Source organism: Aspergillus puulaauensis, chromosome 4, assembly GCF_016861865.1.
Source record: "Aspergillus puulaauensis MK2 DNA, chromosome 4, nearly complete sequence".
Taxonomy (NCBI): domain Eukaryota; kingdom Fungi; phylum Ascomycota; class Eurotiomycetes; order Eurotiales; family Aspergillaceae; genus Aspergillus; species Aspergillus puulaauensis.
In genome coordinates this window covers 524,721-552,040 of record NC_054860.1, presented here as the reverse complement: position 1 = coordinate 552,040, position 27,320 = coordinate 524,721, and the positions used below count along the sequence as shown (strand labels likewise).

At 52.1% G+C, this 27,320-nt stretch overlaps 14 protein-coding genes across 14 annotated transcripts; 5 read left to right on the top strand and 9 right to left on the bottom strand.

The window, feature by feature from the left end:
* Positions 1–509: 509 nt before the first annotated feature.
* Positions 510–2,091, bottom strand: APUU_40241S (uncharacterized protein; the record flags this gene model as incomplete). The annotated part of the gene is made up of 3 exons (XM_041703291.1): positions 510–1,757; positions 1,804–1,872; positions 1,918–2,091. The coding sequence occupies 3 exons, from the start codon at positions 2,089–2,091 to the stop codon at positions 510–512; spliced, it is 1,491 nt and encodes a 496-aa protein (XP_041555991.1).
* A 215-nt stretch (positions 2,092–2,306) lies between these two features.
* On the bottom strand, positions 2,307–3,953 carry APUU_40240S (putative flavin-containing amine oxidasedehydrogenase; the record flags this gene model as incomplete). Its single annotated transcript, XM_041703290.1, has 3 exons — positions 2,307–2,465; positions 2,515–3,849; positions 3,900–3,953. 3 exons carry the CDS (start codon positions 3,951–3,953, stop codon positions 2,307–2,309), a joined length of 1,548 nt encoding a protein of 515 aa, XP_041555990.1.
* A 465-nt stretch (positions 3,954–4,418) lies between these two features.
* On the bottom strand, positions 4,419–5,249 carry APUU_40239S (uncharacterized protein; the record flags this gene model as incomplete). The annotated part of the gene is made up of 3 exons (XM_041703289.1): positions 4,419–4,530; positions 4,579–4,657; positions 4,706–5,249. 3 exons carry the CDS (start codon positions 5,247–5,249, stop codon positions 4,419–4,421), a joined length of 735 nt encoding a protein of 244 aa, XP_041555989.1.
* A 548-nt stretch (positions 5,250–5,797) lies between these two features.
* APUU_40238S (uncharacterized protein) lies at positions 5,798–6,996 on the bottom strand (the record flags this gene model as incomplete). Its single annotated transcript, XM_041703288.1, has 4 exons — positions 5,798–6,197; positions 6,255–6,652; positions 6,702–6,806; positions 6,853–6,996. The coding sequence occupies 4 exons, from the start codon at positions 6,994–6,996 to the stop codon at positions 5,798–5,800; spliced, it is 1,047 nt and encodes a 348-aa protein (XP_041555988.1).
* A 404-nt stretch (positions 6,997–7,400) lies between these two features.
* APUU_40237S (TauD/TfdA dioxygenase family protein) lies at positions 7,401–8,705 on the bottom strand (the record flags this gene model as incomplete). Its single annotated transcript, XM_041703287.1, has 3 exons — positions 7,401–7,581; positions 7,641–8,182; positions 8,262–8,705. 3 exons carry the CDS (start codon positions 8,703–8,705, stop codon positions 7,401–7,403), a joined length of 1,167 nt encoding a protein of 388 aa, XP_041555987.1.
* Positions 8,706–9,336: 631 nt separating this feature from the next.
* APUU_40236A (putative FAD dependent oxidoreductase) lies at positions 9,337–11,016 on the top strand (the record flags this gene model as incomplete). Its single annotated transcript, XM_041703286.1, has 5 exons — positions 9,337–9,470; positions 9,526–9,645; positions 9,697–9,964; positions 10,014–10,160; positions 10,210–11,016. The coding sequence occupies 5 exons, from the start codon at positions 9,337–9,339 to the stop codon at positions 11,014–11,016; spliced, it is 1,476 nt and encodes a 491-aa protein (XP_041555986.1).
* Positions 11,017–11,488: 472 nt separating this feature from the next.
* On the top strand, positions 11,489–13,532 carry APUU_40235A (uncharacterized protein; the record flags this gene model as incomplete). The annotated part of the gene is made up of 11 exons (XM_041703284.1): positions 11,489–11,669; positions 11,716–11,773; positions 11,822–11,960; positions 12,010–12,088; positions 12,138–12,324; positions 12,373–12,478; positions 12,527–12,651; positions 12,719–12,864; positions 12,912–13,083; positions 13,148–13,378; positions 13,424–13,532. The coding sequence occupies 11 exons, from the start codon at positions 11,489–11,491 to the stop codon at positions 13,530–13,532; spliced, it is 1,533 nt and encodes a 510-aa protein (XP_041555985.1).
* Positions 13,533–13,659: 127 nt separating this feature from the next.
* On the bottom strand, positions 13,660–14,941 carry APUU_40234S (TauD/TfdA dioxygenase family protein; the record flags this gene model as incomplete). Its single annotated transcript, XM_041703283.1, has 5 exons — positions 13,660–13,857; positions 13,905–14,006; positions 14,054–14,425; positions 14,476–14,814; positions 14,864–14,941. 5 exons carry the CDS (start codon positions 14,939–14,941, stop codon positions 13,660–13,662), a joined length of 1,089 nt encoding a protein of 362 aa, XP_041555984.1.
* An 809-nt stretch (positions 14,942–15,750) lies between these two features.
* Positions 15,751–17,979, top strand: APUU_40233A (uncharacterized protein; the record flags this gene model as incomplete). Its single annotated transcript, XM_041703282.1, has 12 exons — positions 15,751–16,038; positions 16,086–16,221; positions 16,268–16,348; positions 16,397–16,410; positions 16,454–16,591; positions 16,638–16,783; positions 16,831–17,212; positions 17,267–17,435; positions 17,486–17,564; positions 17,618–17,682; positions 17,732–17,859; positions 17,908–17,979. The coding sequence occupies 12 exons, from the start codon at positions 15,751–15,753 to the stop codon at positions 17,977–17,979; spliced, it is 1,698 nt and encodes a 565-aa protein (XP_041555983.1).
* Positions 17,980–18,475: 496 nt separating this feature from the next.
* APUU_40232A (uncharacterized protein) lies at positions 18,476–20,557 on the top strand (the record flags this gene model as incomplete). Its single annotated transcript, XM_041703281.1, has 8 exons — positions 18,476–18,841; positions 18,892–18,985; positions 19,035–19,308; positions 19,353–19,624; positions 19,677–19,840; positions 19,897–20,200; positions 20,249–20,439; positions 20,486–20,557. The coding sequence occupies 8 exons, from the start codon at positions 18,476–18,478 to the stop codon at positions 20,555–20,557; spliced, it is 1,737 nt and encodes a 578-aa protein (XP_041555982.1).
* Positions 20,558–20,613: 56 nt separating this feature from the next.
* APUU_40231S (putative erythromycin esterase) lies at positions 20,614–21,975 on the bottom strand (the record flags this gene model as incomplete). The annotated part of the gene is made up of 1 exon (XM_041703280.1): positions 20,614–21,975. The coding sequence occupies one exon, from the start codon at positions 21,973–21,975 to the stop codon at positions 20,614–20,616; it is 1,362 nt and encodes a 453-aa protein (XP_041555981.1).
* A 150-nt stretch (positions 21,976–22,125) lies between these two features.
* APUU_40230A (uncharacterized protein) lies at positions 22,126–23,151 on the top strand (the record flags this gene model as incomplete). The annotated part of the gene is made up of 1 exon (XM_041703279.1): positions 22,126–23,151. One exon carries the CDS (start codon positions 22,126–22,128, stop codon positions 23,149–23,151), a length of 1,026 nt encoding a protein of 341 aa, XP_041555980.1.
* A 443-nt stretch (positions 23,152–23,594) lies between these two features.
* APUU_40229S (putative inositol phospholipid biosynthesis protein Scs3) lies at positions 23,595–24,575 on the bottom strand (the record flags this gene model as incomplete). Its single annotated transcript, XM_041703278.1, has 2 exons — positions 23,595–23,696; positions 23,745–24,575. 2 exons carry the CDS (start codon positions 24,573–24,575, stop codon positions 23,595–23,597), a joined length of 933 nt encoding a protein of 310 aa, XP_041555979.1.
* A 261-nt stretch (positions 24,576–24,836) lies between these two features.
* Positions 24,837–26,691, bottom strand: APUU_40228S (uncharacterized protein; the record flags this gene model as incomplete). The annotated part of the gene is made up of 6 exons (XM_041703277.1): positions 24,837–25,070; positions 25,121–25,882; positions 25,931–25,986; positions 26,035–26,230; positions 26,289–26,548; positions 26,610–26,691. The coding sequence occupies 6 exons, from the start codon at positions 26,689–26,691 to the stop codon at positions 24,837–24,839; spliced, it is 1,590 nt and encodes a 529-aa protein (XP_041555978.1).
* Positions 26,692–27,320: the final 629 nt, after the last annotated feature.

Sequence of the window (27,320 nt, the reverse complement as noted above, 5' to 3'; positions counted from 1 at the left end):
TAGTTTGGAGGGAGGGAAGGGGGGGAGAGGGGAGAGGTGCCCAGTAGGACGGAGAATGGGCAGCAATAAGATCGCAATTATTATCTGGAGGCGGAGACGACGAACTGCAGCTGCAATGGAACGAGTCGGGGAAGCACGAGGGTCTTGGCTGCACAAGGTCTGGGGGATTAATAAGCAGCATAACTACTACAACACACAGTGACCAATTACCACTACGTATTTAATACACCTGTAGTCCTGTTTCAACCAGCTGTGCGCGCAACCGATGTCATCAGCGAAATGCATTGACCATAATTGGGCGAACCGAAAACAGCTCCGGCGCAAAAATTGAGCGAACCAGCAGAACAGAACACCAACATGGGGCTGTTTTGCAGACCCCTCAACATCTACTCTTGTGCAATTATTGGGTTCAACCTGCCGGGATCGCCCGGACGCGGCTCTTGTCTCGGCTGTTAGATTATCATTCTCATATAACTATAGCTCTACTTTCTAGTTTGTACTGATTCTATCTAGACGCGGTAGCGAAATCCAGGTGTGTTCCAGTCGGTCGCATCACGGTCCACTGTTGGGGTGGTAGACCGGATGAGCGGAGATTCTTCAGTACTGTCCCGGTGAATGCCTGGCTGGTCTGAACCTGACGGACCGGGAAGCCGAATGTGTTCATCGTGATCCCGTCGAGCGTTGAGACGTCGCAGGTAAGCGTAGAGAGAAACCGACAGCGCTGCTGCAAGTGCATAGCAGATAAGAATCCCCCGGAACGAAGACTCGTAGCGTGGCGCCTCATTAGCATCGAACAGGTGAGGCCCCGCGATATTCCCTATACAATATGCAATGAACATCGACCCTGTCATGGCCATCTTCTTGGTGACGCCCTTGTAGTTGGTCTGAGCTAGGGACATCGTCAACGGTAACGCGCCGGGACCTGTAGCCAGGAGGAAAAACCCTATAAGCTGGACGCCTTGGGCAACGTGGTAAACGCGAGCGTAGACCAGGATAGCCCCGGTGCCGGAGCATGCTAGGACGCATGCGATGAGGATGCAGTTGAGATTGCGGGCTCGTCCAGCGAGCCATCCCGTGAGTATAATCGTTGCACTGCTGGTGAGACTAAGCGGGATATGGACCAAGGTGGATTCCAGGGCTGTGAAGCCAAAGGATTTGATGACGAGGTTGGCGAAGTTCTGAATGCCGCCATTAGGTATCTGGGTCAGGACGACAATCGCCAGAAGATGCCATGTTTTTGGATCGCGAAAGCATTCCACTGCTTGGTCTGGATTCCACTCGGATGTCTCTGTCTGGCCTGTCCCAGCTGTGATGGCGCGACGAGATATAAAAGCCCTTTCTTTTTCTGTCAAGAAAGCTGCACTGGAAATCGTATCCGGTAGGAATGCGAGAATGGCAAACCCCCAGATGAAGGTGGCAAGGCCAAGGATGATGTACATCCACCTCCAAGGACGGAGAGGGTGCTCTATATGGCCGATACCATACGCTAGAACATTGCCAACCAGTCCTCCGACAGAATTACCCGAGAACCAGATACCGGTCCGAACGGGGATCTCGTCGCGGGTGTACCACGTTGTGGTAATGAACATGAAGGCTGGTGTGATGGTTGCCTCTGCAACACCCAGCAAGAACCGGACTGCGAGTAAGCCTCCGTAGTTGACACAAGCAGCAGTCAGGGAGACCACGACACCCCAAAGGAGAGTGTTGATAGCCAAGTACTTGGCCACCGGGACTCGAGGGATGAGAAAGTTGGTGGGCTATTTGGTCAGTACTGTGTTACAAGCGCGAGGGAGTCAGTCATACCCATTGCCAGACAAGATATCCAAAGTAGAAAATACTCGACACCCAGCTATACTGCTGACCGACCAGATGCTGAGATTGTTAGCTGTGGTAGGTATAAATGGGAGGTGAATTTACGGTATCCTCGATCAAGCCAAAGACGGACGCACTGGACAGGATGGTCTTGTCCATGAAACTGAGCATGTAGGTGGTGAACAAGAGGGGGATCAGCCGCCGGTCGACCTTGCGCACGACTCGCGATGGGACAGCGGCGAGCTCATCGTACTCATCCTCATCGTGGTTGCGGTCCATGTGGTTGAGTGGAAGTTGTTGCGGGGAAGTTCAAGCTTTGAATTCTTACGGTAATTCTTCATCGATTGATCTCAACTTCACGTAATCAGCGTTCCACAGATTCAGACCCAGGAATCTAACAATAACAATTAAATAACAATATTATCTCGATCGCAGTCGGCACGGGCCGAAGCATCAGTTCGTCCACGCAAGCCACCAGTTAACTAACTACATAGCTACGTGTGCTTCCTGTCTTCTCTCCTGTAGCGGACGCCATGGCAGGCAAGAAGATACTTCGAGAACAATCCGGTCGCAAAGTCATCGAATTCGTCGTAGTTCGCTCCAAGACGATACGCCGCTGCAATTCCCGAGACACACGCGATTTCGTGCATATTCTACCACGGTTAGCAGAGATAGCCATGAAGGAACCAGGTTGACACTGACAACCAGAGTCCACGCCCCAGCAAACAGGGTCCTGTTCTTCCCATTGATGAACATCATCCCAGGCACAACCCGCAGGTAATGCTGCCACCGATGGCCAAACTGATGCCACCATTTCTGCCCAATAATCTTGTCCTTGTCAATCGCATCCCACGTCCACAGATCCTGCCGCTGCTTGTCGAGGAATATCGTCTGGTACACATGCTGGTCTGGCGGATAGGGCCTGTTCCCAACGCCCACGCTCTCTCGGAACTGGTGCTGGTAGTTCGAGCAGTCAAACCCCATCTCGATCTTGTCCTGCTCGCTACCATACGAATGCGTGAAGTACATCGGGTTGAACCCCGTCCAGCCATCTTCCTCGCATGTCGACGCCGCTCTCGCAAACGCGAGCTGTTCTTCTCGCTCTGTTGTCGTCGCTGCAGCGCAAAGCTCATCTCGGGCCTTCGTCTCAAAGACACTGTTGAAATATCCCGCATCGCTATGTGTGATCGTCACGTCGTCAAAGAACTTCACGCCCCCAAGAACCCATTTCTCCTTCCATGTCGCGTGCCGTCCGAGAATCTTCAGCGACTCGTCTGCAGGCGTACACAGGACCATCTCGTCAAACTCCTCCTCCACCTGCTGCCCATCCTGCGTACGCATACCCAACACAACCCCAGCACCATCTCTGCGCAAAACCTCCACCTCCATCCCAAGCAAAACCCTAACCCCCTTCCTCATTTCCAAATCCCTCCTCCAATCCGCATAAAACTGCCCTAATCTCGGAAACGTATACATCACCGGCAACCCACTCACCAGCCCTTCCCGGTCAAACACCCAAAGCCTCATCTGCGGATCCCCAAAGAGCCTCTCCAACAACCCCCCAGCAACATTCGGCGTCTGGTTCCCCGTCCCCAGAAACAGCGCCACCAGCGGCAAAAGCATCTTATTCCCAAACTCGGTGCTGAAGCGGAATAGTTTTAATAGGACCTTGATAGGCAGGATCCCGAAGACCGGGAACCCGTACTTGATAATCTTCAGCACGCGGCCGAACTTTGAAATCTCATTCTGGAACTGGTCCACAAGACGCGAGGGGAAGACGTTCGTGAAGAAACTATCGCTTCCCTTTCCGAACGAGACTTGCAGTTTTACTTCTTGTGCGCTGTAGCCCTGGTCGTGGAAGAGTTTGAAGGTGTGTTTGAAGATCGAGCTGCCCCCCTGAACGCCGTCGTTGAGCCAGGATGCGCCGTGTTTGGAGGCGTCGAGATCTAGTGAGGTTGCTTGCCCGCCTGTTTGGGCGGCGCAGTCGATGAGCGTTACGTTGAATTTCTGGTGTTTTGCCAGTGTTGAGGCGCAGGACTGGAATGGTTATCATTCATTCAATTACTTGACTATGTTTAGGTGTGTACCATTCCTGCTGCACCGGCGCCGATGACGGCGATGCGCTTTTGTTTGCTTGCCATTGTAGGCTGAATTTGATAATACGAGCAGAGTATATAAAGTATTAAATAGTTGATGGTTTATTGTTTCGTTAAAGTTAATGATGAGTTATCGTGTAGGTAGTGTGGTGATGTCATCCCAGCAGCATAAAATAATATAGCCAATTACAAAGTTCAACATCAAACCCTTCAGTATATAAATCAAACGTGTAGTAATAATTATAATAGACGGAAATCAAAACATAACTTGGTATCACCTGCGCAGGAGGATATAAGATCTCAGACCAAAGGCGAGATAGGGCTGTTATAACGCGGAAAGAAGTCGGGGCTGGTATCATATTGCAGATCTGCTCGGAGATTGAAAAGCAGTATACTGCACTGGCAGCTATTGGAGTTTTTGGAGTAGCAGTTGTTGGAGTTGGATCACTGCTCCTTGGATTGCTCCCTCAGATGGGCGTTGCGCTTGCGCAATGTCGCACGCGCTGCTTATTACTGCGCCTTAGGTCGACCGCGCGAGCGAGGAGCCGCGTTTGTTAGAGAAGACACAATCTCCTCCCCAAGAACGTGGAGATTCCAAGCAGGAACCACAATCCAAAGACCGCTGCGAGCTGATTAGCACTAGACGCGCGATGAAGTAGACAAAACATACTTGAGGAGAACCCAGGCGACAAGAGGCCAAAACTCATTATGGCCGATGTTCTCAAAGTTTGAGAAATATTCCTGCAGCCCTATAAACCGTTATCTCTGACTGTCGCGTAACTTTGCGCCACACTTACAGTAAAGCAGAGTCTTTGAGACTGTCGCAACCGAGGAACTGAAGGCCGCCAGCAATGCAGTTGCACCCACGCGACCCGCGACGACTTTATCCACGGCAAGAAGCCACGACAGCGTACTTTCAGATCCACGCGACGACTTGGAGGAGCCCCTCGCAGGCGCGCCGTGAGCGTACACAACATACAGATAGTACAGGTAGCCAGCGGTCTCGACGAGGTTCAGGATGGTTTGCGCAGCGGTGAAGCCGTTATTCGCATTATACGCAGGCCAGCCGTAGATGTAGTCGACGTTCCCGTACCACGCGTACCCGGACCAAAGCGCGTGCCATTTCCCGCCGGGCATTGAGTGCGGGCGCAGCAGCACGTACGCCGCGTCCCAGAGGACGAGCGGGATGGAGAAGAGCAGCCAAAGCGTGACGGCGGTTGTTGGCGTGTGGACCCATTTCTTGGACGAGACGCTGTTGTTTTCGGAGGATGAGGACGGCGTGGAAGCCTTTGTGGCGGAGGGCGACTGGTACTCGCGGGGGTGGTGGCGCGTTGAAACCATGATTGTCGAGGACGGTATAGGGGTCGTACGATCCGGGGTAGTGGGGTGGGAAGTTGAGGCAGCACTTGCGAAGGCCGAGAGATCGTAGGATTGAATACAGGGATTGAGAGAGGAACAGGAAAGGATGTTAGTGGACGCGACAGAGAAGTAGAACAGCGCCGGCCCTGGCGCTAAGCATGAGGGGAAGGGGGAGGGACTCAGGGAGGCTGGAGAATGGGGGGTGATTGGAGACTGCGACTGCGCCGTGACTGGTCGTGACTGACTGTGATTGGACAGTGACGTCACTGGCTCAGCCACACCAGCCACGGATGTGGCTAAGCAGCAGCCAGTATACAGAGCAGAGCAGACTACTTAGTAGCCAGTCTATCTTAGCGGAAAGATCCAATGAATATAGACTAAGTGATAGGGAAGAGTGAGACCAATATGGTATAGAGATGTAATGTTGAACAAAAGAAACCAGCCCTTGCCAAGAAGAGAAGCATATATAAAGTAGGTATAGATGGGCATCTTTTTGAACACCAACCATACAATTATTAAATTACCACCCCTTAAACAACTCCATCTCCCCGGCTCGACGCAGACGACAACATAACTGCATTCTCCCCAACACCTACTATCTTCTCCCGATCATAAAAAATCCCCGCAATCGGCGCACCCCACTTCGTCGGCGAGGATGTATTTGTATTCGTATTTGACTCACTCACCGGCGTCGACTCCCCAAAGACCTCGCGGTCTGCGGTGTTCATACGCACAGGCGAGTCGCGATCGCGCGGGTCAACCAGCCCCATCCTAACGAACAGCGGCTTCCACGTTGACGCCGCGACGCAGAGGATGTTCATTCCGTGCTCGATGAGCGACCAGAAGACCACGGGGACGACGGTCCATGTTAGTGTGGATTCGGAGGAGAGGCTGAGGTAGACGAGGCGGATTGTGGTTGCTATGCATGTGCTGTTGATTACATTTATTAGTGAATGGTTCGTTGTTGGGGTGGTTGGGGGAACGGACATGGAGCTCAGCCCTAGCAGGACATGGATGGAGAGTTTGGTGCGAAAGTGCATCATCGTGCCGTGGAGGAGCATGAATGGCATGATGAGCCCGAGGACGACATCGGCGAACAGGATCCATACGGCCTGGACGAGGACTATGACAGTGCGCGACGAGTAGACGCCGCAGTGGCCTTTTGCGTTGGAGTTGCCGAACTGGTTCCAGTAGTAGGAAGTTGGTTTGCAGTAGAGTACGGCTTGGATAATGGTGGCCGTGGTGATGATTGCGCCGGTGATCATGAGGACGAGCAGGACAGCATATTGGAGTCTTGTTTGGATGAGGCGGCGGAGTGTGCAGGTGAAGGAGAGTTTCATGAGGTATGTCCCGACTGTGTAAGAGATTTGGCAGATGAAGACATACTGGAGGTATTAGAGCTGGAGGAGATGGGATATGGAGAGGAGGAGGTACCTTGAGTCCTTTTCGACCGTATTCTGGCGAGGGATATATGACCAGAGGGATGTGTCGCGTGAAGTGGCAGTATATGGAAATGGTGGCGGTTACTGTGAAGAGGAACTACCAGCCTGTTAGATAGTATACTTTAAACAGACAGGGCACGTACCAAGGAAATTACTGCCAGATAGTCATCAAGAAAAGGGCCTTTGCGTAGGTGAATGCGCACAAACAACCGTACGCCCGTGAAAGCCCAACAAGCGACGAGGAAGCAGATACCAGCGACGCCACATGCTATCAGGTCGTAGACCATGGCGGACCAGTAGCAAAAAGGTAGCACAAGGTGAGGAGCTTAACCGCGATTCTGGGAAGACAGGAAATAGTGGCTTTATTGCAGGACAAAGTGCAGCAAACAAAGAAGCAGACACCCATTTCTCAGACAGCACTAGAGGACTCGAGGATCACCGCATAATGCAACTGGCCATAAATCTATACGATCATCCTGATTGAGCTATAAGGGGGATTGCCTTTCTTTCAACTTTGAACCTTGTTGGGTGGACCAGTGCAGCCCTAACCCAGCGCGATCTGCTCCTCCCCTTGATCCTCCCAACTTTAAATACGGACAGCTGGAGAACGATCCCTGCTTCTGTGGGAGTAGCTTGCGCACGGTTCATGCGTTGAAGCAGCCTTTAAACAACTAGATTCTCATTTACGACACTATTGAGTTAGACGAAGTCGCTCCAATTCCTCGACCTCATCGCCCCCCAAGAGACCCAGCGCCTCCCTGCGACTCTTCGCCTTAGGGTCAAAGAAGGGCTTCTCCGCCAGTGCCGTAACGCGCGTGCCATGACGAGGCTCAGAGCCTTCATAGTCCCAGCTCGCATTGTGGATGGTAATCCTAAACCGTTAGCACCCACTCACCCTTATACAGTAGAAGATAGTGGGGGATAGACCTACCGATTATCCCACAAAGCACTTGTCCTAGGACTCCACTTAAACCGCACCTGGATGTCCACATTCTTCTCAAACACATCATACAGATACCCCAGGATCAGGTCACTCTCCGCGCGATCCAGCCCAACAATCCGATCCGTCATGGCGCGGTTCACCCACAGCGCCTTCCACCCCGTCGCCGGGTGCACGCGCACAATCGGATGCTCGCGCTCTACGAACTTAGGCCCGGCATCCGGGTTCTTGCGGTCTAGATACGGGTGCGCGGAGCGGTAGATGGCTGTGCGGCCGTCGATGATCTGTCGGAAGGCTGGGGATAGTTTCTCGTATGCGGCGTATCCGCTTGCCCAGAGCGTGTCTCCGCCGATGGAGGGGACGGTGTCGTTGTGCAGGTGCGTTACCCCTGCGGGCTGTCGTTCGTGGACGAGGTCTGTATGCCATCGTGAGGCGCCTCCGGGGCGTCGGAAGTTGGCTGGGAATTCTGTTGCTTGGAGGGCTGGCCAGATTACGGAGACGCCAGGGAGGCCGGGGACTTGCGCGACTTGGGGCTGTATGAGCTAGTTAGTACTTTACTCGATTCTTCTCCGTTACAATTAGCGGCCAAAGGGTACGATTAGACCGGCGTACGTGAACTTCAATCTCGCCGTACCATTCTCCCAGTTCTCTCTGTTGCTGCGGCGAGATATCCTGGTCTCGGAAGAAGACAACGCTGCGCTCGGCTATCAGCAGGCCCAGCTCGTCTTTCTGCTGGTCCGTCAAGTCCTTTAGCTGCAGGCCTACGATTTCCGTTCCGATGTGCTTTGTCAAGTGGATGACTTCCTTTGCTGCAGAGAGGAGGGCCTTCTTTTCCGGGTCTGCGCGGCTACCGGGGTCAACGTGTTTACGATCGTAGTCGCGGATCCGGTAGACATCGTCTAGATACAGGGGGCGGGACGGACGGTACGGATATCCGTTCGAGAGGTCGATCTCAGCTTTTTGAAGCCTTTCTAGGGTTGTCTTGGGGAGGCCGAGCGTGTCCTTCCTTGGCTCTGCCACGTCCACGATGCTTGGGTCGATTGGGGCTGGGGCCATGGTCACAGTGAGTCTAAGTCAATCAGATAGTAGATATTATAATAGGATACCAAAGCTTGGTCTACGATGTGGAACCGACGGGGACAGGCATTATATCTACTGGATTCTGGCATTGGTGTTCGTGATACGCATCTCGAGCGTTGAGAGGACATCGATCACACCATAGTTTGGGTTCATTGGCACCACAGGCGTCGTATATCCCGATGGCTCATACCCCTCCTTACCCCTCCTCTCTGTCTCACTGACTCGCCATTATTCGGTTGGATGTCCCGTTGGATGTCCGTTGGATGTTCTGTTGGAGAGACTCATCTCGTCTTGCAGGGATACAATCACGCCTGGGCCTGCATTTCTAATCAGCACCCCACGCCAAAGCGCATTCCAACAATTTAATTCCAAAAGAGAACACGCAATTCCGATTTCCCGATTTCCAGACGGACCAAGTCTGGCAAGACACAGCCGGACTGTGAATTGCCATAATGACACCACTGTAATCGTCGATAGCGTTACCGTAGGCTCCACGGACCCCTAACGAGCGCCAGTCCGTTGATAAACAGGCGGTACTCCAAGCTCTGCGCTGTAACCTCCTGATGTTAAATACAAACTCGCATTGCCAGTGCGATATCGCGACAACATGACTCGCCCACAGATTCGCCGAGTCGCAGTTATCGGCGCAGGCATTAGTGGTGTCGCGTCTGCGGCGCACTTGCTCAATGCCGGGTTAGAGGTGACCGTGTTTGAGAGGAGCCATGCAGCTGGAGGTGTTTGGTATGCCGGCCTTACTCTTGGATGCTCAATTATCTAGAGATTAATCAGGTGCCAGGCTGTACGATGAACGGAAAGCGCCCGAGCCATCTTATACATCGTTGAAACCGCTCGAGGCGGAAGCGCATTTCGATACGGAGGAGGGTAGGGATGTTTCTCTTAGCCATGCGCCGCCGGGGTATGCATTCTTTATTAAAAGATAAACAAGCAAGAGCTGATTTATTGGCAGACCGTGCTACAACGGCCTGAAGAATAATGTTTCTACACCCCTGATGCGCGTCAAACTCAATGCCTGGCCCGAGGGGACGCCGGATTTCGTCAGCCACTCCGTGATGAGAGACTATATCCAGGATACGTCGCAGAAAACGGGCGTTCAAGGTATCACAATATACGGGGCGCGGGTTAAGAATATCTCGAAGCAGGGTGGTTCGTGGGAGGTTACGTGGTCGAGACTGGAGCACGACGATGATGGCGTCAGGGAACGAGAACAGATATGGGTGGGTGTCTATGCGTACACTTGTTTTATTCTCTGGCTAACAAGGCTAGACATTCGATGCTGTTGTTGTTGCCTCTGGACATTACCATACGCCTCGAGTGCCGGATACTCCGGGTCTCGCAGAAGCAAAAGCGCGCTGGCCGGAGCGTATCTTCCATTCGAAGCGATATAGAAAGCCGGAGGGATATGAGAAGAAGGTATTTTACTGCATACACCATACGAAATGTCTAGGCTAACAATGTCCAGAACGTCCTCCTAATCGGGGGTGCGGTGTCCGCCATCGACATCGCAAAGGAAATCAGCACCCAAGCAGAGACCGTCTACCAGAGCACGCGAAACGGCGAATTCGACATCTCAGCCAACATCCTCCCCGAGAACGGAGTCCGGATAAGTGAAATCGCGCGGTATGAGATCCTAGACGATGCCGGCGACGCCGACGACAGCAAACCACTGCCGTTGAAAGTGCACTTGAAGTCCGGCCAGGAACTCTGCGGGCTTGACCAAGTTATAATCTGCACAGGATACCAGTTCGCTGTCCCCTTCCTGCCATCGTTCCACGACGACCGTCTCTCTCCAGAAGAAGCGAACGAGACAATCCTCATCACGGACGGGACGCAGGCGCATAATCTGCACAAGGACATCTTCTACATCCCCGACCCGACGCTTGCATTTGTGGGCGTGCCCTTCTACACCGCTACGTTTACGCTGTTCGAGTTCCAAGCCATCACCATCGCGAACGTTTTCTCGGGGAATGCGGAAGTTCCACCCGAGAGCAGCATGAGACAGGAATATAAAGACAGATTAAACAGAAAGGGGTCCGGGAAGCGGTTCCATTCGCTCAAGGACATTGAGGAGGTCTACGTGAAGGAGCTACTGGACTGGATTAACGGGCCGAGGGTGGAAAGGGGTCTTAGTCCCATTGAGGGACATACTGAAACATGGCACCAGGCAAAGGAAGCGCAGCGCGAGCGGCTGAAGGCATTTTTCGAAGACAGCACTCGCAGGGACAGTGGGATCGGGGCCCTCCCAGAGCTCCAGACGTGTAGCGCATGAGCCAAAAACAGGATAGTTAGAGTTAGAAGCCTGCGTAATAGATTATCAATCGTCGGATTTCGGGAATCGGCTTTAACATCTGAATCAGGTATGAATTTTCCTTGGGGGTCGGCGCTTTCTTATCGATGGCCTCGTTCGTACAGAAATGGTGTGCTCTCCTTACATGGGGCTGTGGGTTAAGATATTTTACCCCTCTCCGGCCGTCAAATCGCCTGTCTCCTTTTCCTGGACCGCGGGCGGATTGAGGGACCTTATTGGAGATGGGCGATGGTGCGAATGTTGATGGCGATGAGCAATAATTAGGGCTCGGGACGGCGAGCTGCGTGCGTTTAGCTTGAATGACCCCATCGACAGCTCTCCACTTGCAGCGCCATGCCACATCTTGGACAGCTCCCGGAAAGTAATCTCTATATAAAGAATCCACCGCTGTAGTCTACCCGGGTCGACACTATATTGGAGGGTTGCAGTCACGATGGCTTCTCCCAAGGCAATTGAAGAGCCAACTGCGACACCTGCGGATCCCACTGCAGTCGTCCAGGAGACCCCAAAGAGGAGATGGGTCAGTTACATCTGGGATACATTCGATAAATCGCCCGAGGAGCGACGGCTTCTCACCAAGCTTGATGCTGCGATTCTTACCTTTGCATCGTTAGGTGGGCATTGAAACATTTGGTGTGTGAATTGAACTAACAAAACAAGGATACTTCATCAAGTATCTTGATCAAATCAATATAAACAATGCATTTGTTTCCGGAATGTACGTGATCTTGAAAAATCACCCCGAGCGGCGACTGATATTCTACAGGAAAGAAGACCTGGGCATGTACGAGAACCAGCTCAACTACATGCAAGCAAGCTGGACAGTGGGCTATGTTATCGGCGAAATCCCTAGCAACATGCTCCTCACCAAGATCCGGCCCAGATATTGGCTGCCGGCAATGGAGGTAATTACGCCTGCTTCTGGTACTATTGAAGCCATGCTAATGTATGCAGCTGCTGTGGACGATCCTTACGTTCTCCCAGGCGAGATGCAACACAGCTACCCAGTTCTACGTCATTAGATTCTTCGTTGGTATTGCTCCTCTGCTCTCGAGATACTGGACTTCGCTGATAGAGAATAGGTCTCGCCGAGAGTACATTCTATCCCGGAATGCAGTATCTCATCGGGTGCTGGTACAGAAAGGACGAGCTTGCGAAACGGTCCTGCATTTTCCACACCAGCAGTGGTATTGCGAGTATGTTTTCAGGATACCTAATGGCTGGGGTGTATAATTTGGGTGGAAGAGGAGGGTTCAAGGGATGGCAATGGTCCGCCTCCCAATAGTTACCTTTGCTTCATGATACTGACCTGGGTAGGCTGTTTCTCGTCGACGGTATCATTTCCCTCCCTATCGCTCTATTGGGATTCATCGTCCTGCCTGACGTGCCGGAGATTTCGAATCCATGGTACTTAACCAAGGATGTAAGACTCCCCCATCGAAGAAACAAACAAAGACTAAACAATACGCAGGAAGTCAAACTCTCGCAGAAACGCATGGAGCTCGAAGGCCGAAGGAATAGAGGACCATATACAAGAGCCAAGCTGAAGAAGATCTTTACCTCCTGGCACATCTACTTCCTCACCATCGCATACATGTGAGCACGCAGCCAACAATTAACATATCTTCAAAACCTTTCTTTCCATACTAACATCGCCCAATAGAACCTTCAACAACTCAAGCGGCGGCCAGCCAGTCTTCCAACAGTATCTTAAAGCCTCAACCGATCCGGTCTACACCGTCGGCCAGATCAACGCCTACCCGACGACAACGTACGCGGTGCAAGTCGTTACGACGCTTATTTACGCCTGTAGGTATCATCTCACGAAGTAGAATATGATATACTAACCGTACCAGGGTCATCGGACTCCTTCCTCGGCGGCCGGCGCTGGCCACCGATCTTAGTCGGTGCCGTCTCAAACATCATTTGCTACACCTCGCTCGCAGTCTGGGACATCCCGGTGGGCTGGAAGTGGACGTGCTTTATCATGAGTGGTGCAGGATTTGGGCTGAGTGGGCTTCTCATGGCGTATGTTCTTGCTTTTCTTTCTCTTTACCTTATGATTTTAGAAGAAAGAGACTGACAAATGCAGATGGGCCCATGAAATTTGTTCCGACGACAACGAAGAGCGTGCCCTAGTCGTTGGAAGCATGAACGAACTCGCGTACGTCTTCCAGGCCTGGCTCCCGCAAGTGGTGTGGCAGCAGATAGACGCGCCGCAGTATAGGAAGGGTTATATCACGGGGACGATTATGTCTACTCTCTTGATTATCACGACGTTTACGGTCCGTTGGCTACAGCACTGGGAGGATGGGAAAAAGGGGTATGTGTAGTTGAAATCTAGAAGGGCTGTGCTAATATGATATAGGGAGATTGAGGCTGAGTCGGACACGACGGACACTGTTGGTGAGCCCGTGGACAGGGTTTCGAGTCGGGCGGCGGAGAATGTAGTGGTTAATGCGCAGGGGAAGTTGTGAATTAGATCACTGGTGAGATCTATGTATACGAACGAAAGAGATTGGATGTGCAATTGCGTATACGGGAATAGCATTAAAATTAAGAAACAGAGTAAATGGACCATAGCCGTCTCCCAATGGGCTTGATCTACCAGACAGTCTCTAACCCATCAACGCCAACGGGTCTCTCAGCAAGAGTAGTGAGTCGAATGCCATGGCGCAGCCCATCGCTTGAAGTATCATAGTCTGAGATGGCTGTATGGGCAGTAACCCGGTTGTCCCATAGAGAAACAGTCCTATCGTCCCATTTAACACGGACCTGGATATCCTGCGATAGGGCAATGTGCTATCCAATGTTAGCTCGTAATAATCTCTAACAGGGGATATGCAAACCTTGAACAAAAGCTGCAGAATAGCGTCCGATTCTTCGTCCTTTAGACCAATGATACGCTTCGTGAAGCCAGGATTGACGAACAGTGCTTTGTCCCCGGTGGCCTAGCACAGAGTTAGTCCTGTCTCTGCTTTAAAATTCGAATACATACCGGATGAACCCTAACAATGGGATGCTCTGACTTGACAGGCTCTCTCCGTACATGCTTTCCATCAAGCCGCGCCCTCTCAGCTTGGGGAAACCCACTATGCTCTGCACGCAGACCCTCAAGTAACTTCTTGATAGGCTCAGACAGGCGCTCGTACGCAGCAACCTGAGAGACCCAGCCGGTATCACCACCGGTTGAGGGAACACTGAGCAGCGAGAGCAACGTCACACCGGGAGGCTGGTGCTCGTAGGAGACATCCGAATGGTAACCGGTCGTCGACAATCTACTCGATCTCTGCTGTAGACGGTACAGGTTGTCTGCGCCGAGGTAAATGTTGTGGAATTCGATATGGCCTTCAACGTGGGCACCAACGGGCTGGACGGGGTTAGCTTGTTTCGTTGTAATTGTATATGATGCAAACATACGTGAACGTGAAGTCTTCCAAAGTAAGCAGCAAATTCCTTTTGCTTCTCTGGTCCGACATCCTTGAAGTCCTGATCGCGGAAGACAACGACTCCGCGCTCTGCGATGAGAAGGGCCAGTTCATCCTTCTGGACGTCTGTAAGCTGCGATAGCTGTAGCCCACGGACTTCAGAGCCCACGCGAGGCGTGAGTTTGGTGATTTCTATATTGGAGTCTCCGGTTTGAAACAAGTGAGGTTTGGCCTTGTCTGCTGCTTGCCCCCGGTCTTTGAATTCAAACGGCTCCGTGGGGGGAAACTTGGTTTCATTGTCGTAGACGGGTAAGTATTGGGCATATTTGTACTGTTGATTTTTAGAACTGCTTAAGAAGTAGCTCGTAAATGGGATTTACCTCGCTGTGGGCTTTGTCGTCGAAGGCCTTGACGACGGCGGGCACGGCCTCGCCTTCTTTGGTGAGTGTCACGGACATGATATACTGTATGTACTGGGTGACCATATAAACTGGAGAACAGGATACTAAGCAGAATATATACGACAGATATGCACCCCGCTCGTTTTATTACAGATCGACATTCCAGGAATCCAGACGTCTGCAGCGTCGACTTGGCAATAACGCAGCCGATTGTGCCATCATCATCATATTTGATACCATCGACCCCTCATAGGCTGCGGCAGGCAGAATATCCCGTGTGTATGTTGCGATTGTTAAACTATCTTTTAACTCCAACTTTGCTGGCGTGGAGATATTTTAGTTACATTGGGGGTATGTTGGCGTAATCCGTGGTTGTCATTAACGGTGCAGACAGATAAGACCCTGAATTATGTACTAGAATAAGAATTATGTCATGGAGTAAAAACTCTCTGCAATAACATGCCTTAGAAATGATGCAGCGTACATTGATGACCGAGATAGATATAGTTAATTTGAGAATGATGATGCTTGTCCTAGAAACGGGGTCGTAGCCTTCCATATCCCAGTTTATAAACACAGTACCACTTCATTGGAGCGCGCCCATCCTCCAGAAGAAAGATAGAGTTTGTCTTATCCTGTCAAAATTATCAGTCCAAGGAGGCCAAGATCTTGTCGACTCCAGAGTCCGAGTACCAAGACAGAGCATCGGCCTGTTTCTCCCACGCGGCGCAGAGCATGCCATTTTGGCGTCAATAACAAAATATTTTGCAGACTCGAGCCCCTTTAGGCTAAGATAACCAGTCTACTATATAAGAAATGCCGCACCGCTACCGAGTATCTCTACTGAACCTGCATCACTATCCAAAATGGGCGACTTTGAGGCGACCAAAACGGCCGCTGACGTCCGGGAGCGTCCCCTGAAAGAACATTCAGACATTGCCAGAGATGGCCCTCAGACCAACCAACCTGAGGCCCCCCAGCCGGCTATTGCGAGCTTCTTCTCCAGACGCAGGGGCCGTGATCTCGAGGAGATTGCCACCCAGCCCTCAGTATATGATGACCCAAAGCTAGCACCGTATTTCCAACCGAATCCGAAGTATGAGAACCTGCATCGATTCGACCCTGATTTCAAGTGGAAATGGGGAGAGGAAAAGGTAAAGCTCTTCCACATGTATATGGACGAAATTAACAAATTGTTCAGCCTTTGATCCGTAAAATTGACTGGAGGGTCACCATTTGGGCGGCACTCGCTTTCTTCGCGCTGGATCTCGATCGCAGTAATATCAGTCAGGCTAATACAGATAACTTCCTCGATGACATGGGATTGGATACTAATGGTAAGGTCATCCTTAGACCTATCGAGTCAAGTACTAAGCCTTGCAGATTATAACCTGGGACAAACGCTGTTTAAGGTGGCGTTTCTGATAGCCGAGCTGCCATCTCAGCTCGTCAGTAAAAAGATAGGTAGGACGGACCTCCAATCCTAATTAATGCATATACTAATGACTTCAGGTCCGGATCGATGGGTTAGTAGCTTTGTCCGTCCATGGCCACCGCTGACTCTCGCAGATTCCAGCTCAAATGTGCCTCTGGAGCATTGCCTCAGCTGCTCAATTTTGGCTCAACAGCAGAGCATCATTTCTAGCTTTACGAGTGATAATTGGAGTTCTTCAAGGCGGGTTTATTCCTGATATTATTCTGTATCTTGTACGTACTCCCATATTCCGACCATGCCGGTGAACTAATAGGTCAGTCATACTTCTTCAAAAGCGACGAACTCCCTTTACGTCTAGCTATCTTTTGGATGGCGAACAGACTGACGGATGTCGTTTCTCCATTGATTGCATATGGTGTCTTGCATATGCGTGGAACTCACGGCCAGGAGGGATGGAGATGGCTGTACGTGCATCATCCTATGTCTGAATAGGCACTAATCCGCCGTATAGGTTCCTCATTGAGGGCCTTATCACCCTGATCATCGGCATCTGGTCAATCTTCCAGATGGCGCCATCTCCCACACAGACAAAGGCATGGTGGCGACCGCATGGTTGGTTCAACGAGTACGAAGAAAAGATTATGGTGAACCGCATCCTCCGCGACGATCCATCCAAGGGCGACATGCACAATCGCCAGGCGATCACGCCAAAGCTGCTGTGGAAATCGCTCTGCGATTTCGATCTCTGGCCCATTTATGCCATCGGCCTGACATTTGGCATCCCTCCTTCTCCGTCGGATCAGTATCTTACTTTGACCCTGCGCGGACTCGGGTTTGATACCTTCAACTCTAACTTGCTGAGTATTCCGGCTCAGATTATAACTACAATTAATGTACTCTCCGTTCATATGTCTCTGCAGAGTCTTAGGGAACTAACAAACTTGCAGATGTTGATCTTGACATACATATCCGTGAAATGGAACCAGCGGGCGTGGCTCGGTCTATTCACACAGTTCTGGTTTCTTCCGTGTCTTGTCGCCTTAGCCGTTTTACCTGAGGGAACTCCTCGCTGGGGCTCATATGCACTCGTCACTGTGATTCTATCATACCCAACCCGTAAGTCAGGCTAGAAGCTGAAGCCGTGCCTATATACTGATCTCCCACAGCGCATGCAATGCAAGTCGGATGGTGCAGTTCGAACTCCAACACCGTCCGGACACGGACTGTCTCAGCAGCTTTATACAAGTGCGTATACAAACGTTCTTTACATATCAGCTTGAGCGGCTAACTGTTCGTAGTATGATGGTGCAAGTACAGGCGATTATAGCCTCGAATATCTACCGCGAGGACGACAAACCGCTCTGTGAGTGTTCCCAGCGTATCGAGAGAGCAGAACTAACAGGCTCTACCAGACCGTCGGGGAAACCGTGTTCTCATTGGGATTAACTGTTTGAATGTCGTCCTGTATCTTTTCGCGAAGTGGTATTATGTGAATAGGAATAAACAGCGTGAGAAGGTATGGGGGGGTATGACTCCAGAGGTATGCTTTATTCGTTCTACTATATTAAGCTATACTAACATAATATAGGAGAAGGAAGAGTATCTGAACACGACGACCGATCAGGGGAACAAGAGGTTGGATTTCCGGTTCGCTCACTAGACGAATGCTTTATATAGGGTAGTTGACAGTAGCAAAATGCAATGGTGATCATATACAACTAAGCATGATACATAAAAGCGTGTCGACTGGGTTAAATATAGCTTTAATATTGGGTCTCGATTATGAGATGATGCTGCAAGGACCCCTCGATATGACGCCATCAGCGTACCGTCTGGTGCAATCGTGAATCCCAGAGTCGATCAGAGACAGCTCCATTCATCTCCATCATCTGCCATCCAACCCCAAGCTGAGCAGCTGACAATAAGCAATGCGAGGTCCAAATTGCGCGGTGCATCACGACCTCTCCACCCACACCATCTCAGCATCACAAGACGTCAAGCCGCAGAAGCCGCGCAAGGACCACCAATTTATAATCCAATTCGGTAAACAAACATTCACCAAGTGATCTCCCCATGATACGCGACTTCCGTACGCGATGACGTGCGGTCAGCAACCGTTTGCACCGCTTATAGCCTGATCCTGATCGCTCCTCAGCATGTCTCACGAACGAGATCTCGAGCTCGACATACTCGCCCCGGATATATTGGTCTCAGAGCCAGAAATGGACTCGGACAAGGAGGTTACGCAGAGGTTATTAGATGGCCGGCAGTCATCTTCTTACACGGACCTTTCGTCCACCAGAGCCAGCAAGGACGGTTCTCGCATTGAAGCGCTCGAAACGGAGGATGGATTCCCCTCGAAGAACCCATTTGCGGATACTGAAGTAGCGGAGCGGTATAGACTTATCTATGAAAAGGCTCAGTACGAGTGTCGACATGTTTTCGAACCTACGTTGGCCTGGACAAGGGAGGAAGAGAAGGCTATTGTACGGAAGATTGACTGGCATGTTTGTCTGTGGGCAGTATGTTCCTAACATTCTCTTGCTGCCATCATCCGTCTGATATACTGTAGTGTGTAATGTTCTTCGGTCTTCAGGTTGATAGGAGCAACCTGATCCAGGCCGTTTCCGATAACATGCTGGATGACCTGGGGTTGTCTACAAACGGTACACCCCACTGCCATACCTGCATTGCGAATCTGCTGACTCGAAGTAGACTATAATACCGGAAATATCATATTTTACATCTCCTTCCTCATGGCCGAGCTGCCCTCACAGCTCATCTCCAAAGCCCTCGGTCCTGACCGCTGGATCCCTATCCAAATGTCCCTCTGGTCGCTCGTGGCCATCTCTCAATCCGCCCTCCAAGGACGATTCTCCTTCTTCCTAACCCGGTCACTCCTCGGTATGCTCGAAGGTGGATTCATTCCAGACATAGTCCTATGGCTATCTTACTTCTACACTAGTCGCGAACTGCCCACCCGCTTAAGGTTCGTCTCCTACACATAAGCCAAGCCCAAACTAACAAGTGCAGTCTCTTCTGGACAACCCTTTCTGTAACTGAAATTATCGGCTCATTCATGGCCTTCGGTGTCTTACACATGCGCGGTGTTCTCGGCTGGGGCGGCTGGCGCTGGCTATTCCTCATCGAAGGGCTTATAACGCTGCTCGTTGGTGTAGCCTCGTTCTTCAAGATGCCAGCGTCGGCTGTAGAAACGAAAACATGGTTTCGCCCCAAAGGGTGGTTTTCAGATCGTGAGGTTCGTATCGTGGTTAATCGGGTTCTGCGTGATGATCCGTCGAAAGGTGCCACCTCCCATGCACTACCGTTTATACAGATTGAGACTAACCTGAGCAGGTGATATGCATAATCGCCAGGCGATTACACTGTCAAGGCTATGGGACTCGTTACGCGACTATGATTTATGGCCGCTGTATTTGCTTGGACTGATCGTGTACACGCCCATGGTCCCAGTTCGGACATACATAACCCTAACTCTCAAGAGCGTGGGATTTGACACTGTACGTCCATCCGACTTCGGTCAAAGTTCATAAATATAGACGGCTAATCGAGACAGTTCGCTACAAACCTCCTCATAATCCCGTATAACATAACGCACATCCTCATGCTCAACGGGCTCACCCACATCAGCGAGCGTCTGAATGAACGCGCTTTCGTCTCCATGGTCCAATCGCTCTGGGTTCTCCCCTGCCTTCTTGTGCTGCGATTCTGGTCCAATGCAATGATTGACGCCTGGGGAACATACGCAATAATGACAGTGCTCCTGTCATACCCGTACTGCCATGCAATCCTTGTCGGATGGACGTCGAAGAACTCGAATAATGTCGGCACGAGGACGGTGTCTGCGGCTGTCTATAATAGTACTACTCCCTGATATCTATGAATGATTGATATACTAACGGATGTAGTGAGCTGCCAAATGGGGAGCATAATAGGGAACAATGTTTTCCGCGCGGACGATGCACCGCTGTATAAACGAGGGTACTCGGTGCTTTTGTGGCTGAACTTGCTTGGAATTGTGCTCTTCGTTGGGACGAAAGTATACTACGTGAAGAGGAACCAGGAGAGGGTTAGGGTCTGGAGTGCTATGAATGATGAGGTACGTTTCGCGCTTTGCTGTTGGTTTGCCTTGCTAACTTATACAGCAACGAGAGGATTATATCAAGAACAGCCCTGATACAGGGAGTAAGAGACTGGATTTCCGGTTTGCGCATTGATACAATCATGACTAAACGAGACTTTTATATTATACAAATTAATGTCAACGAATATGTTACAGCCCAAAAGGATATGTTTCTTCCCTGCCCAGCGGCGTCTTTGGCTGCACAGTCTCCAATGGCTTTACAGCATGCGTGGTATCAAACCAGATGTATCCGTCAAACTGGTTCACCAAGTCGGCCGCTGAATAGTGCGAGACGCGCTCGGTATCAGGCCGGTAGATGACGCCGATGAACCGCTGCAGCCTCCTATACTCCTCCGCCAGCGCATCTCGGACCTCGCGAGACATCTTGTCCTGTCTCAGATCCAGCAGAAAGCTTTCGACTCCTGTATCATGCGCAACTCGCTCCCAACTCTCTCTCATCGACGGCTTGATATCCATAACCTGCATATCGTCCCCCCATCCCGCCGCCGCAGCAACAGTCCCCGTATGCGTCCCACACCCTAAAAGTGCCACATTCTCCTCCCCAAACGTCTCCCGACAGAGCTGTCCGATATTCACTTCTTTCCTCCGAATCCCCATTGCCGTATGCCGCGCATCCCCACAATGCGAGTTGTGCGCCCACACAACCGCCTTACTCCCCGCCGGCTTATACCGCATCAGCCTCTTCAACGTATCAACCATATGCGAGTCCCGCAGCGTCCAACTGCCTGCACTCGAGTAGTACATCGCCTTGTAGTACCTCTCCGCGTCCCGCACCACATACGCATTCTGCTCGCTGCTGTGGAACTCCTCCCCATTCCCCGGCCGCTCCGCATACTCCAGCCTTTTCTCCAGCAAATCCCTCAGCATGCCAACAACCTTCCCCTCGCAATCTTGCATCCCGCGCAGCGCATCAAGCCCATACTCCTGCGGCTCCGCCGCATACGGCGCAAGACACCCATACCGCCTCCTAGCCTCCTTCGCCATCGCGGGATCCACATGCTCCAAATACCCTATAATCGCCTTCATCGACGCCCCCAGGCTATACAGATCCATCCCGTAAAAGCCCACGCGCTCCTTCATCTCGCGGTGCGCGTTCCAGTCCCGCACCCACTCCACAAGATCCTGCATCTCGGAATTGCGCCACATCCACGTCGGGAACCGCTGGAATGCCTCGCCTTCTTCGGTGCGATCGCTGTGGCCCGCGCTGATCTTGGCCTTGGGGCCGGGGCGTTGCCGCACGTATCGGTCTAGCGCTTCGGCGTCGGGCCAGTCGGCTTCGAGGGCGATCATCGTGAACCCGTGTGTGGTGATGAGGCGTTTTGTGATCTCGGCGCGCGCGGAGTAGAATTCGGATGTGCCGTGGCTGCCGTCGCCGAGGAGGATGAGGCGGTTGGAGGAGGCGTATGTGTCGAAGTTGGCGCTGAAGGAGGGGTCTTGTATTGGGGGGAGAGGGCGGATGGCGCTGCGGAATAGGGCTTGGAGGTCGGACATTTTGGGGGTCTTTCTTGGTTGGGTGGGTTTTGTGAGGGTGTTGTAGAGGGTTGTGAGTTTTTTCATAAAGCTTGTTTGTGTATTTATTGATTAGACGCTTGGATGTTATGATTAGATGGTGGTGTGGTTTATATCAATATAGAGTTGGCGATGTCAGGTGGCGGTCATTATGACTTCACCACCACCACCCCAGCTATACAGAACACCATGCAGACACTCCGAACAGCCAGGTATACATCCTTCAAGATATCCAAATTAGCAGTATTCCATCCATACCAACGATACCGATTCATCATGTCCCAGTCCTCATCAACCCTAAGCACCTTCCAATCCGCCCTCGAAACCCTCTACGGCCCTCTCGCCCTCTCCTCCCTCCCCAACCCTTCGTCCTGGACACCCCCGCAAAGCTCCGGCGGACATAAAGGCCGCTACCTCTGGACAGACGCCTTCGAGGTCCTCTCCCTGCTAACCCTACACACCGAGGTAAACCGGAATCCAGCGACCAAGGACGCCGCAGGGTATACATATCTAACACTCGCCTCGCGACTCGTCGAGGCAGTGCATAACACGCTGGGCTACACGCGCGATGGCTCCCGGCGTCTCAGCGGTGCCTCAGACTCAAACCCGCTGGGCGGGGGACTCAGGATCGGGAAAATGGAGGAGTTTGGCAGCGACGGAGACGGGCAGTACCACCATTACCTGACGCTGTGGATGTTTGCGCTGAACCGGATGAGTGTTGCGACTGGGGACCCGAAGTATAATGAGCAGGGCATTGCGCTGGCAAAGGCGATCCATGGCGCGTTCTTCATGAATCGTGCTTCGGAGCGCGCAAGGATGGTCTGGAAGATGGATATGGAGTTGAATAAGGCGCTTGTTGGCAGTGAGGGGAATCTGGACCCGATTGATGGGTTTGTGGTGTTTAGGCTTTTGCAGGCTGCTGCGGGTGCACGGGGTGGAGATGGGGAGGTGTTGAAAGAGGAAATTGAGGACTATGCGCGTGTTATGAGGCGTAAGGGAGAGCATTTTGTTTCTGCGGACCCGTTGGATCTGGGGATGACGCTGTGGACTGCGCATTGGTTTGTTCATGAGGAGTGGGCGGCGAAATTGGGAGAGAGGTGTTTTGAGCAGATCTGTATGTCCAGCATTCACTCCATATGTCCAGCTGTGCGGCGTTAACTGGCGACAGATGACCTATTCGAGATCGATCGATACCTCGAGCGCAACACAAAGTACCGGCTTGCATTCCGTGAGTTCGGGACTGCCCTGGGCGCGCGGTGCATGGCGGAGCAGGAATCCGAGAAAGAACGCTCCGTTGATCTCCGGTTTTATGCGGATCGGATTGTTGAGGCGTGGAGTCCGTATATGGAGGCCTCCATGGCTGGACATGCGACGCCGGCTGACTTGAGGCCCATCACGCGAGTGATGTACGCGGCTGCCCTGATTCCGGGAGGTACGTAACCTGTCTAGGTTGAAGTGTATAGCTGACAGATGCAGCGTTTCAACGGGGTTATTTGGGTCGAGAGCCGAGATTGTGAACAAAGGCTATGTATGCATTGTCGATGTACAACAGATTGTGTAGTTTACACCATAATATACAGACCGACTTCTAGGTCTAAAATCTATGCGCCTGGCAGGCCAACCACGTTCCTCCACGGAATGACCCGTCGCGGAAGGATGTAGATGGTGTATACCGCAGCAAGGGAAATAAGCAGACCATTCGCCTAGAAAGTTAGCTGAGGCCTATAACAAAAACACGGGACATAGCATACCTTCTCCAACCACGTATGAAACCAAATAGCGGTCATCAGCAGCATCCAATACCCCAGGCCAACAATCGCACCCACAAACCGCAGTATCCAAGTCCTCACACCATTCCCACTCCCAGTCTCAGAGCCGTCACCTTCAATCTTGTCCGTATTCTGACCTTCGCCTTCACCTTGTGCCTGCTGCGCCTGCGCCAACACCCCCACGGCTTCAAACCCCAACACCGCGGTAACAAGCACAAGCATAAACACATGCCCACTAACATCATGTCCACCCCTCCAAGACCCACCAGCAGCCTTACAAGCAGCAGCCGTCAAATAAACCCCAAGCGGCTCGTCCGCAGTCGCACCAAGAACCCCCTTCTCATCCCTCCTCTCACGCAGCCCCGCAAGCACGGTCTCGCATTTCCCACCGGTAACCACAAAGCTGCGATCGATGATGGCCGGTCCAAAGAACCACTGCGTCGTCGCGTACCAGACGGCCGTTGCGAGCGCGTAGCGCAGCAGTGCCTGGGCTTGGCGCTTCCCGCGCGCGGCAGAGGGAGGGTATGCGGCGAGGAGCGAGGCGAAGGCGAGCGTGAACCAGATCCAGCCGATTTTGACGAAGTAGATGTTGAAGATGTTGTTTTTGCGGGCGAAGTAGTTTATTGGTTTGGATTGGGCGGTCGCGGGGTCGGCGGGTTGGTGTGCGGTCGGAGAAAGGACAGAGAAGAGAGAGCCGAGGACGAGAGTCGCTGGGTAGAGGAGCAGGACTGCGCCGGGGGGTGGGCGTGAGATGTGCGAGAGGTATGATGAGGATGGTGGTGTTGGTGTTGAGGTTGTGGAAGGGGGTGGCATATTTGGTCGTGTAGTTTGGAGCAATTGGATGCAAAATTCACAAGAATAATTAAACAGTATTTTAAGAAGTGTATCAGTTAAAGGAGGAGAAAGAAATGAGTGGGTAGAGGTGAAGAGTTGAGGTGAAGAGTTAAGATGAAGACAAGTTGAAGTTGAGTTGAGGTCAGAGAAAGACCGAAAGAGGAAGTGGGCTCTGCCGATCGGATGACGTCGTGCCTCGGCTGTTACTCCTACAAAACATCCCTATACAACTGCCAACATCTAAGCTACCCACTTCGCCGTTGCAATCCGCGTCCTCTTCCCCCACAGCCACTGCGGAATCAGCAACAGCGTAAAAAACCCCATCATGCCACCAAACACCCCAAACGGCACCGCCGGCCCAGCCTTTTCCACCCACGTGCCCACAAAGAACGTCCACGCAAAGCTAACCACCGCTCTCATGCAGGTAATCGCAACGAAACAGTCTGCTGATAGATTGCGGTACGAGTCGATCACCTAGATTTCCAGTTAGCATCCCCCCCTGTAGATTATCTCTAGGCACATACGTAGTTAAACCCAACCGACGGCGCCTGCATCAGTCCAAACGCCAACATGCCAATTCCAAACTGCATCCCAATCCACATGCTGGGACTTCCATTCTCGGCACAGAATCCAAACGTCCATAGACCCGTCGTTGCAAGTATCAGTCCCGGTAACGCAACAACCAAACGCGCTTCCGGCTCTGTGAGCTCCCCGTCTTTAAGCGTCTTCTTGGTGACGATCGCTCGATCAGCCAGCATGCCTGTGACAACTGCGCCCAGGAACGAGCCGATCACACCGCCGACGTTGATCAGCCCGGCGTTCTTGCCCCAGTTGTATGGCGGGTAGGCGACGATGGTTGGGCCGACGGTGCTGAGGGTGACGACGCCGCCGACGAGCCCGGCGTACCAGAGCATCACGAGCCAGACGCCTGGGAGGCGTAAAGTGAGCCATGGCGCAGCGAAGTTCTTCAGCAGGTTTCCGTGATACGTGTAGAGCTTTAGCGAGCGGAGGAATGTGAAGTCGTGGTACTGGTGCTGGGATGGGTTGGTAATTTCTTCGATCTGCGATGTCTCTGCACCTTCTTTCAATTTCTCGTCGTTGATGACAGGAGATGGCTCGTCGCGCTTGTAGAGCGTTTCGGGGACGAAGATCAGGCAGACCACGAAGAGAATCGCGCAGATGATGACGTTCACCCAGTGCAGCCATTCGAGGCCGTGACTGGCGATATAACCGCCTGATATCCCTCCAACTAGCGATCCCACGCAGAGAAATACCGTGTAGAAGCCCTAACTTTGGTGAGACATGGCAGCCACCACACGAAAAGAAATACGTACCATAGCCTTTCCCCTCTGATGCGTAAAGTATATCTCCCCAATCACATTCGGCGCAACTACCATCGTTAGATCCAATCCTGGGGCGAAGACAACTGCAGACATACTCGTATCAGCCGGCCCAACACCAACTCCCATAAAGAACCTAGCAGCAAGAAGACTCTCAAAGCTCGTCGCCAGTCCCGCCCACATGGAGCAAAACACCAGAATCAACAGATTAAGCAGGGTAATCGGTCTCCGTCCAAAGGTGTTCGCGAGCGGCACCCACCAGATATTCGCCGCGCCCATCATCAGCACGTTTACCTAGCAAGGCTAATCAATGCCTTCCCTCATGTAACAGTAGTAATCATGGAGCACAAACCGCAACAAGATGGCTCAGCCTCCCCATCGGAACAGGCGGGTTAAACGCCAGAGGAGTCGCATAGACCGGAAACGCACTGGAGATAGACGCCGACGAGAAGTTTCCTACGAATGCGTAGACGGACATACATACTAGCACGACGGTTTTGCGCCAGGTCGCCCAGTTGAGCGGGTCGCAGGGGTCTGAGGAGGGCTGGGGGTGGAGGATCAGTTCGCCGTCGTGTTTTGTGTTGTTGCCGTGCAGGATTTGGTGGGAGTGGACTTAAGACTGGTTTAATTCATTCATTCTCGATATGTACTGGGGGTATTAGCTAGAACTTACTCGATAAAGAGACGGTCCCGGGAGGAACTGCATCGCGCACCTCCCGCTGGGATAGAGAAAAGGCGTGTCGAAAGCCAGACATGGCGAGGGTAGTTTAATTATCGACTGTCAAGGGGAGTGTCAAAGGGCATCCTAGGATATAGGGATATAGGGGTCGGGTAGAAGAGGGGTCTACGTCTCATATAAGGGTCCCTTGGATCTCCCACCCCCTCAGCTAGTCTGCGACATTGGCATTCGCTTTCCACGCCGTTTATTACCCCGGATATTGTGACCCCAGGAAATGCCGGGTGACAGGTGAAAAATCGTCCTGAAGGCTTTCGTGGCGTTCGGCTCCACCTCTGGCCCGAGTCCACGTTGGCGAGAGCTTGGGAATAAAACCCGCTGTTGGCCGGTAGAGATAACTTTGATTACCGACTTCTTCTCATTCAAACCGGAAGGACCGCTCAGTTTCCAATACTGCTTTCATCGTGCTGTGCTTATACCGGGAGACCCGATGAGTACTCCGTATAGTCACTCGGAAAACCCGCAGCTCGGCTTAATCGAGCCCGAGTTGTATAGCTCGGGATGTGGACATACTCGTCGCGGAGCTGACCCACGGCACTAAACGGCCATGGACGAGTAGTAGGATTTACCAAGTAGTACCGGGGGACCAAACAGAACTCATATATTAGGTGAGGTTATCAAAATTAATGTACTAGAATTATGATAGGG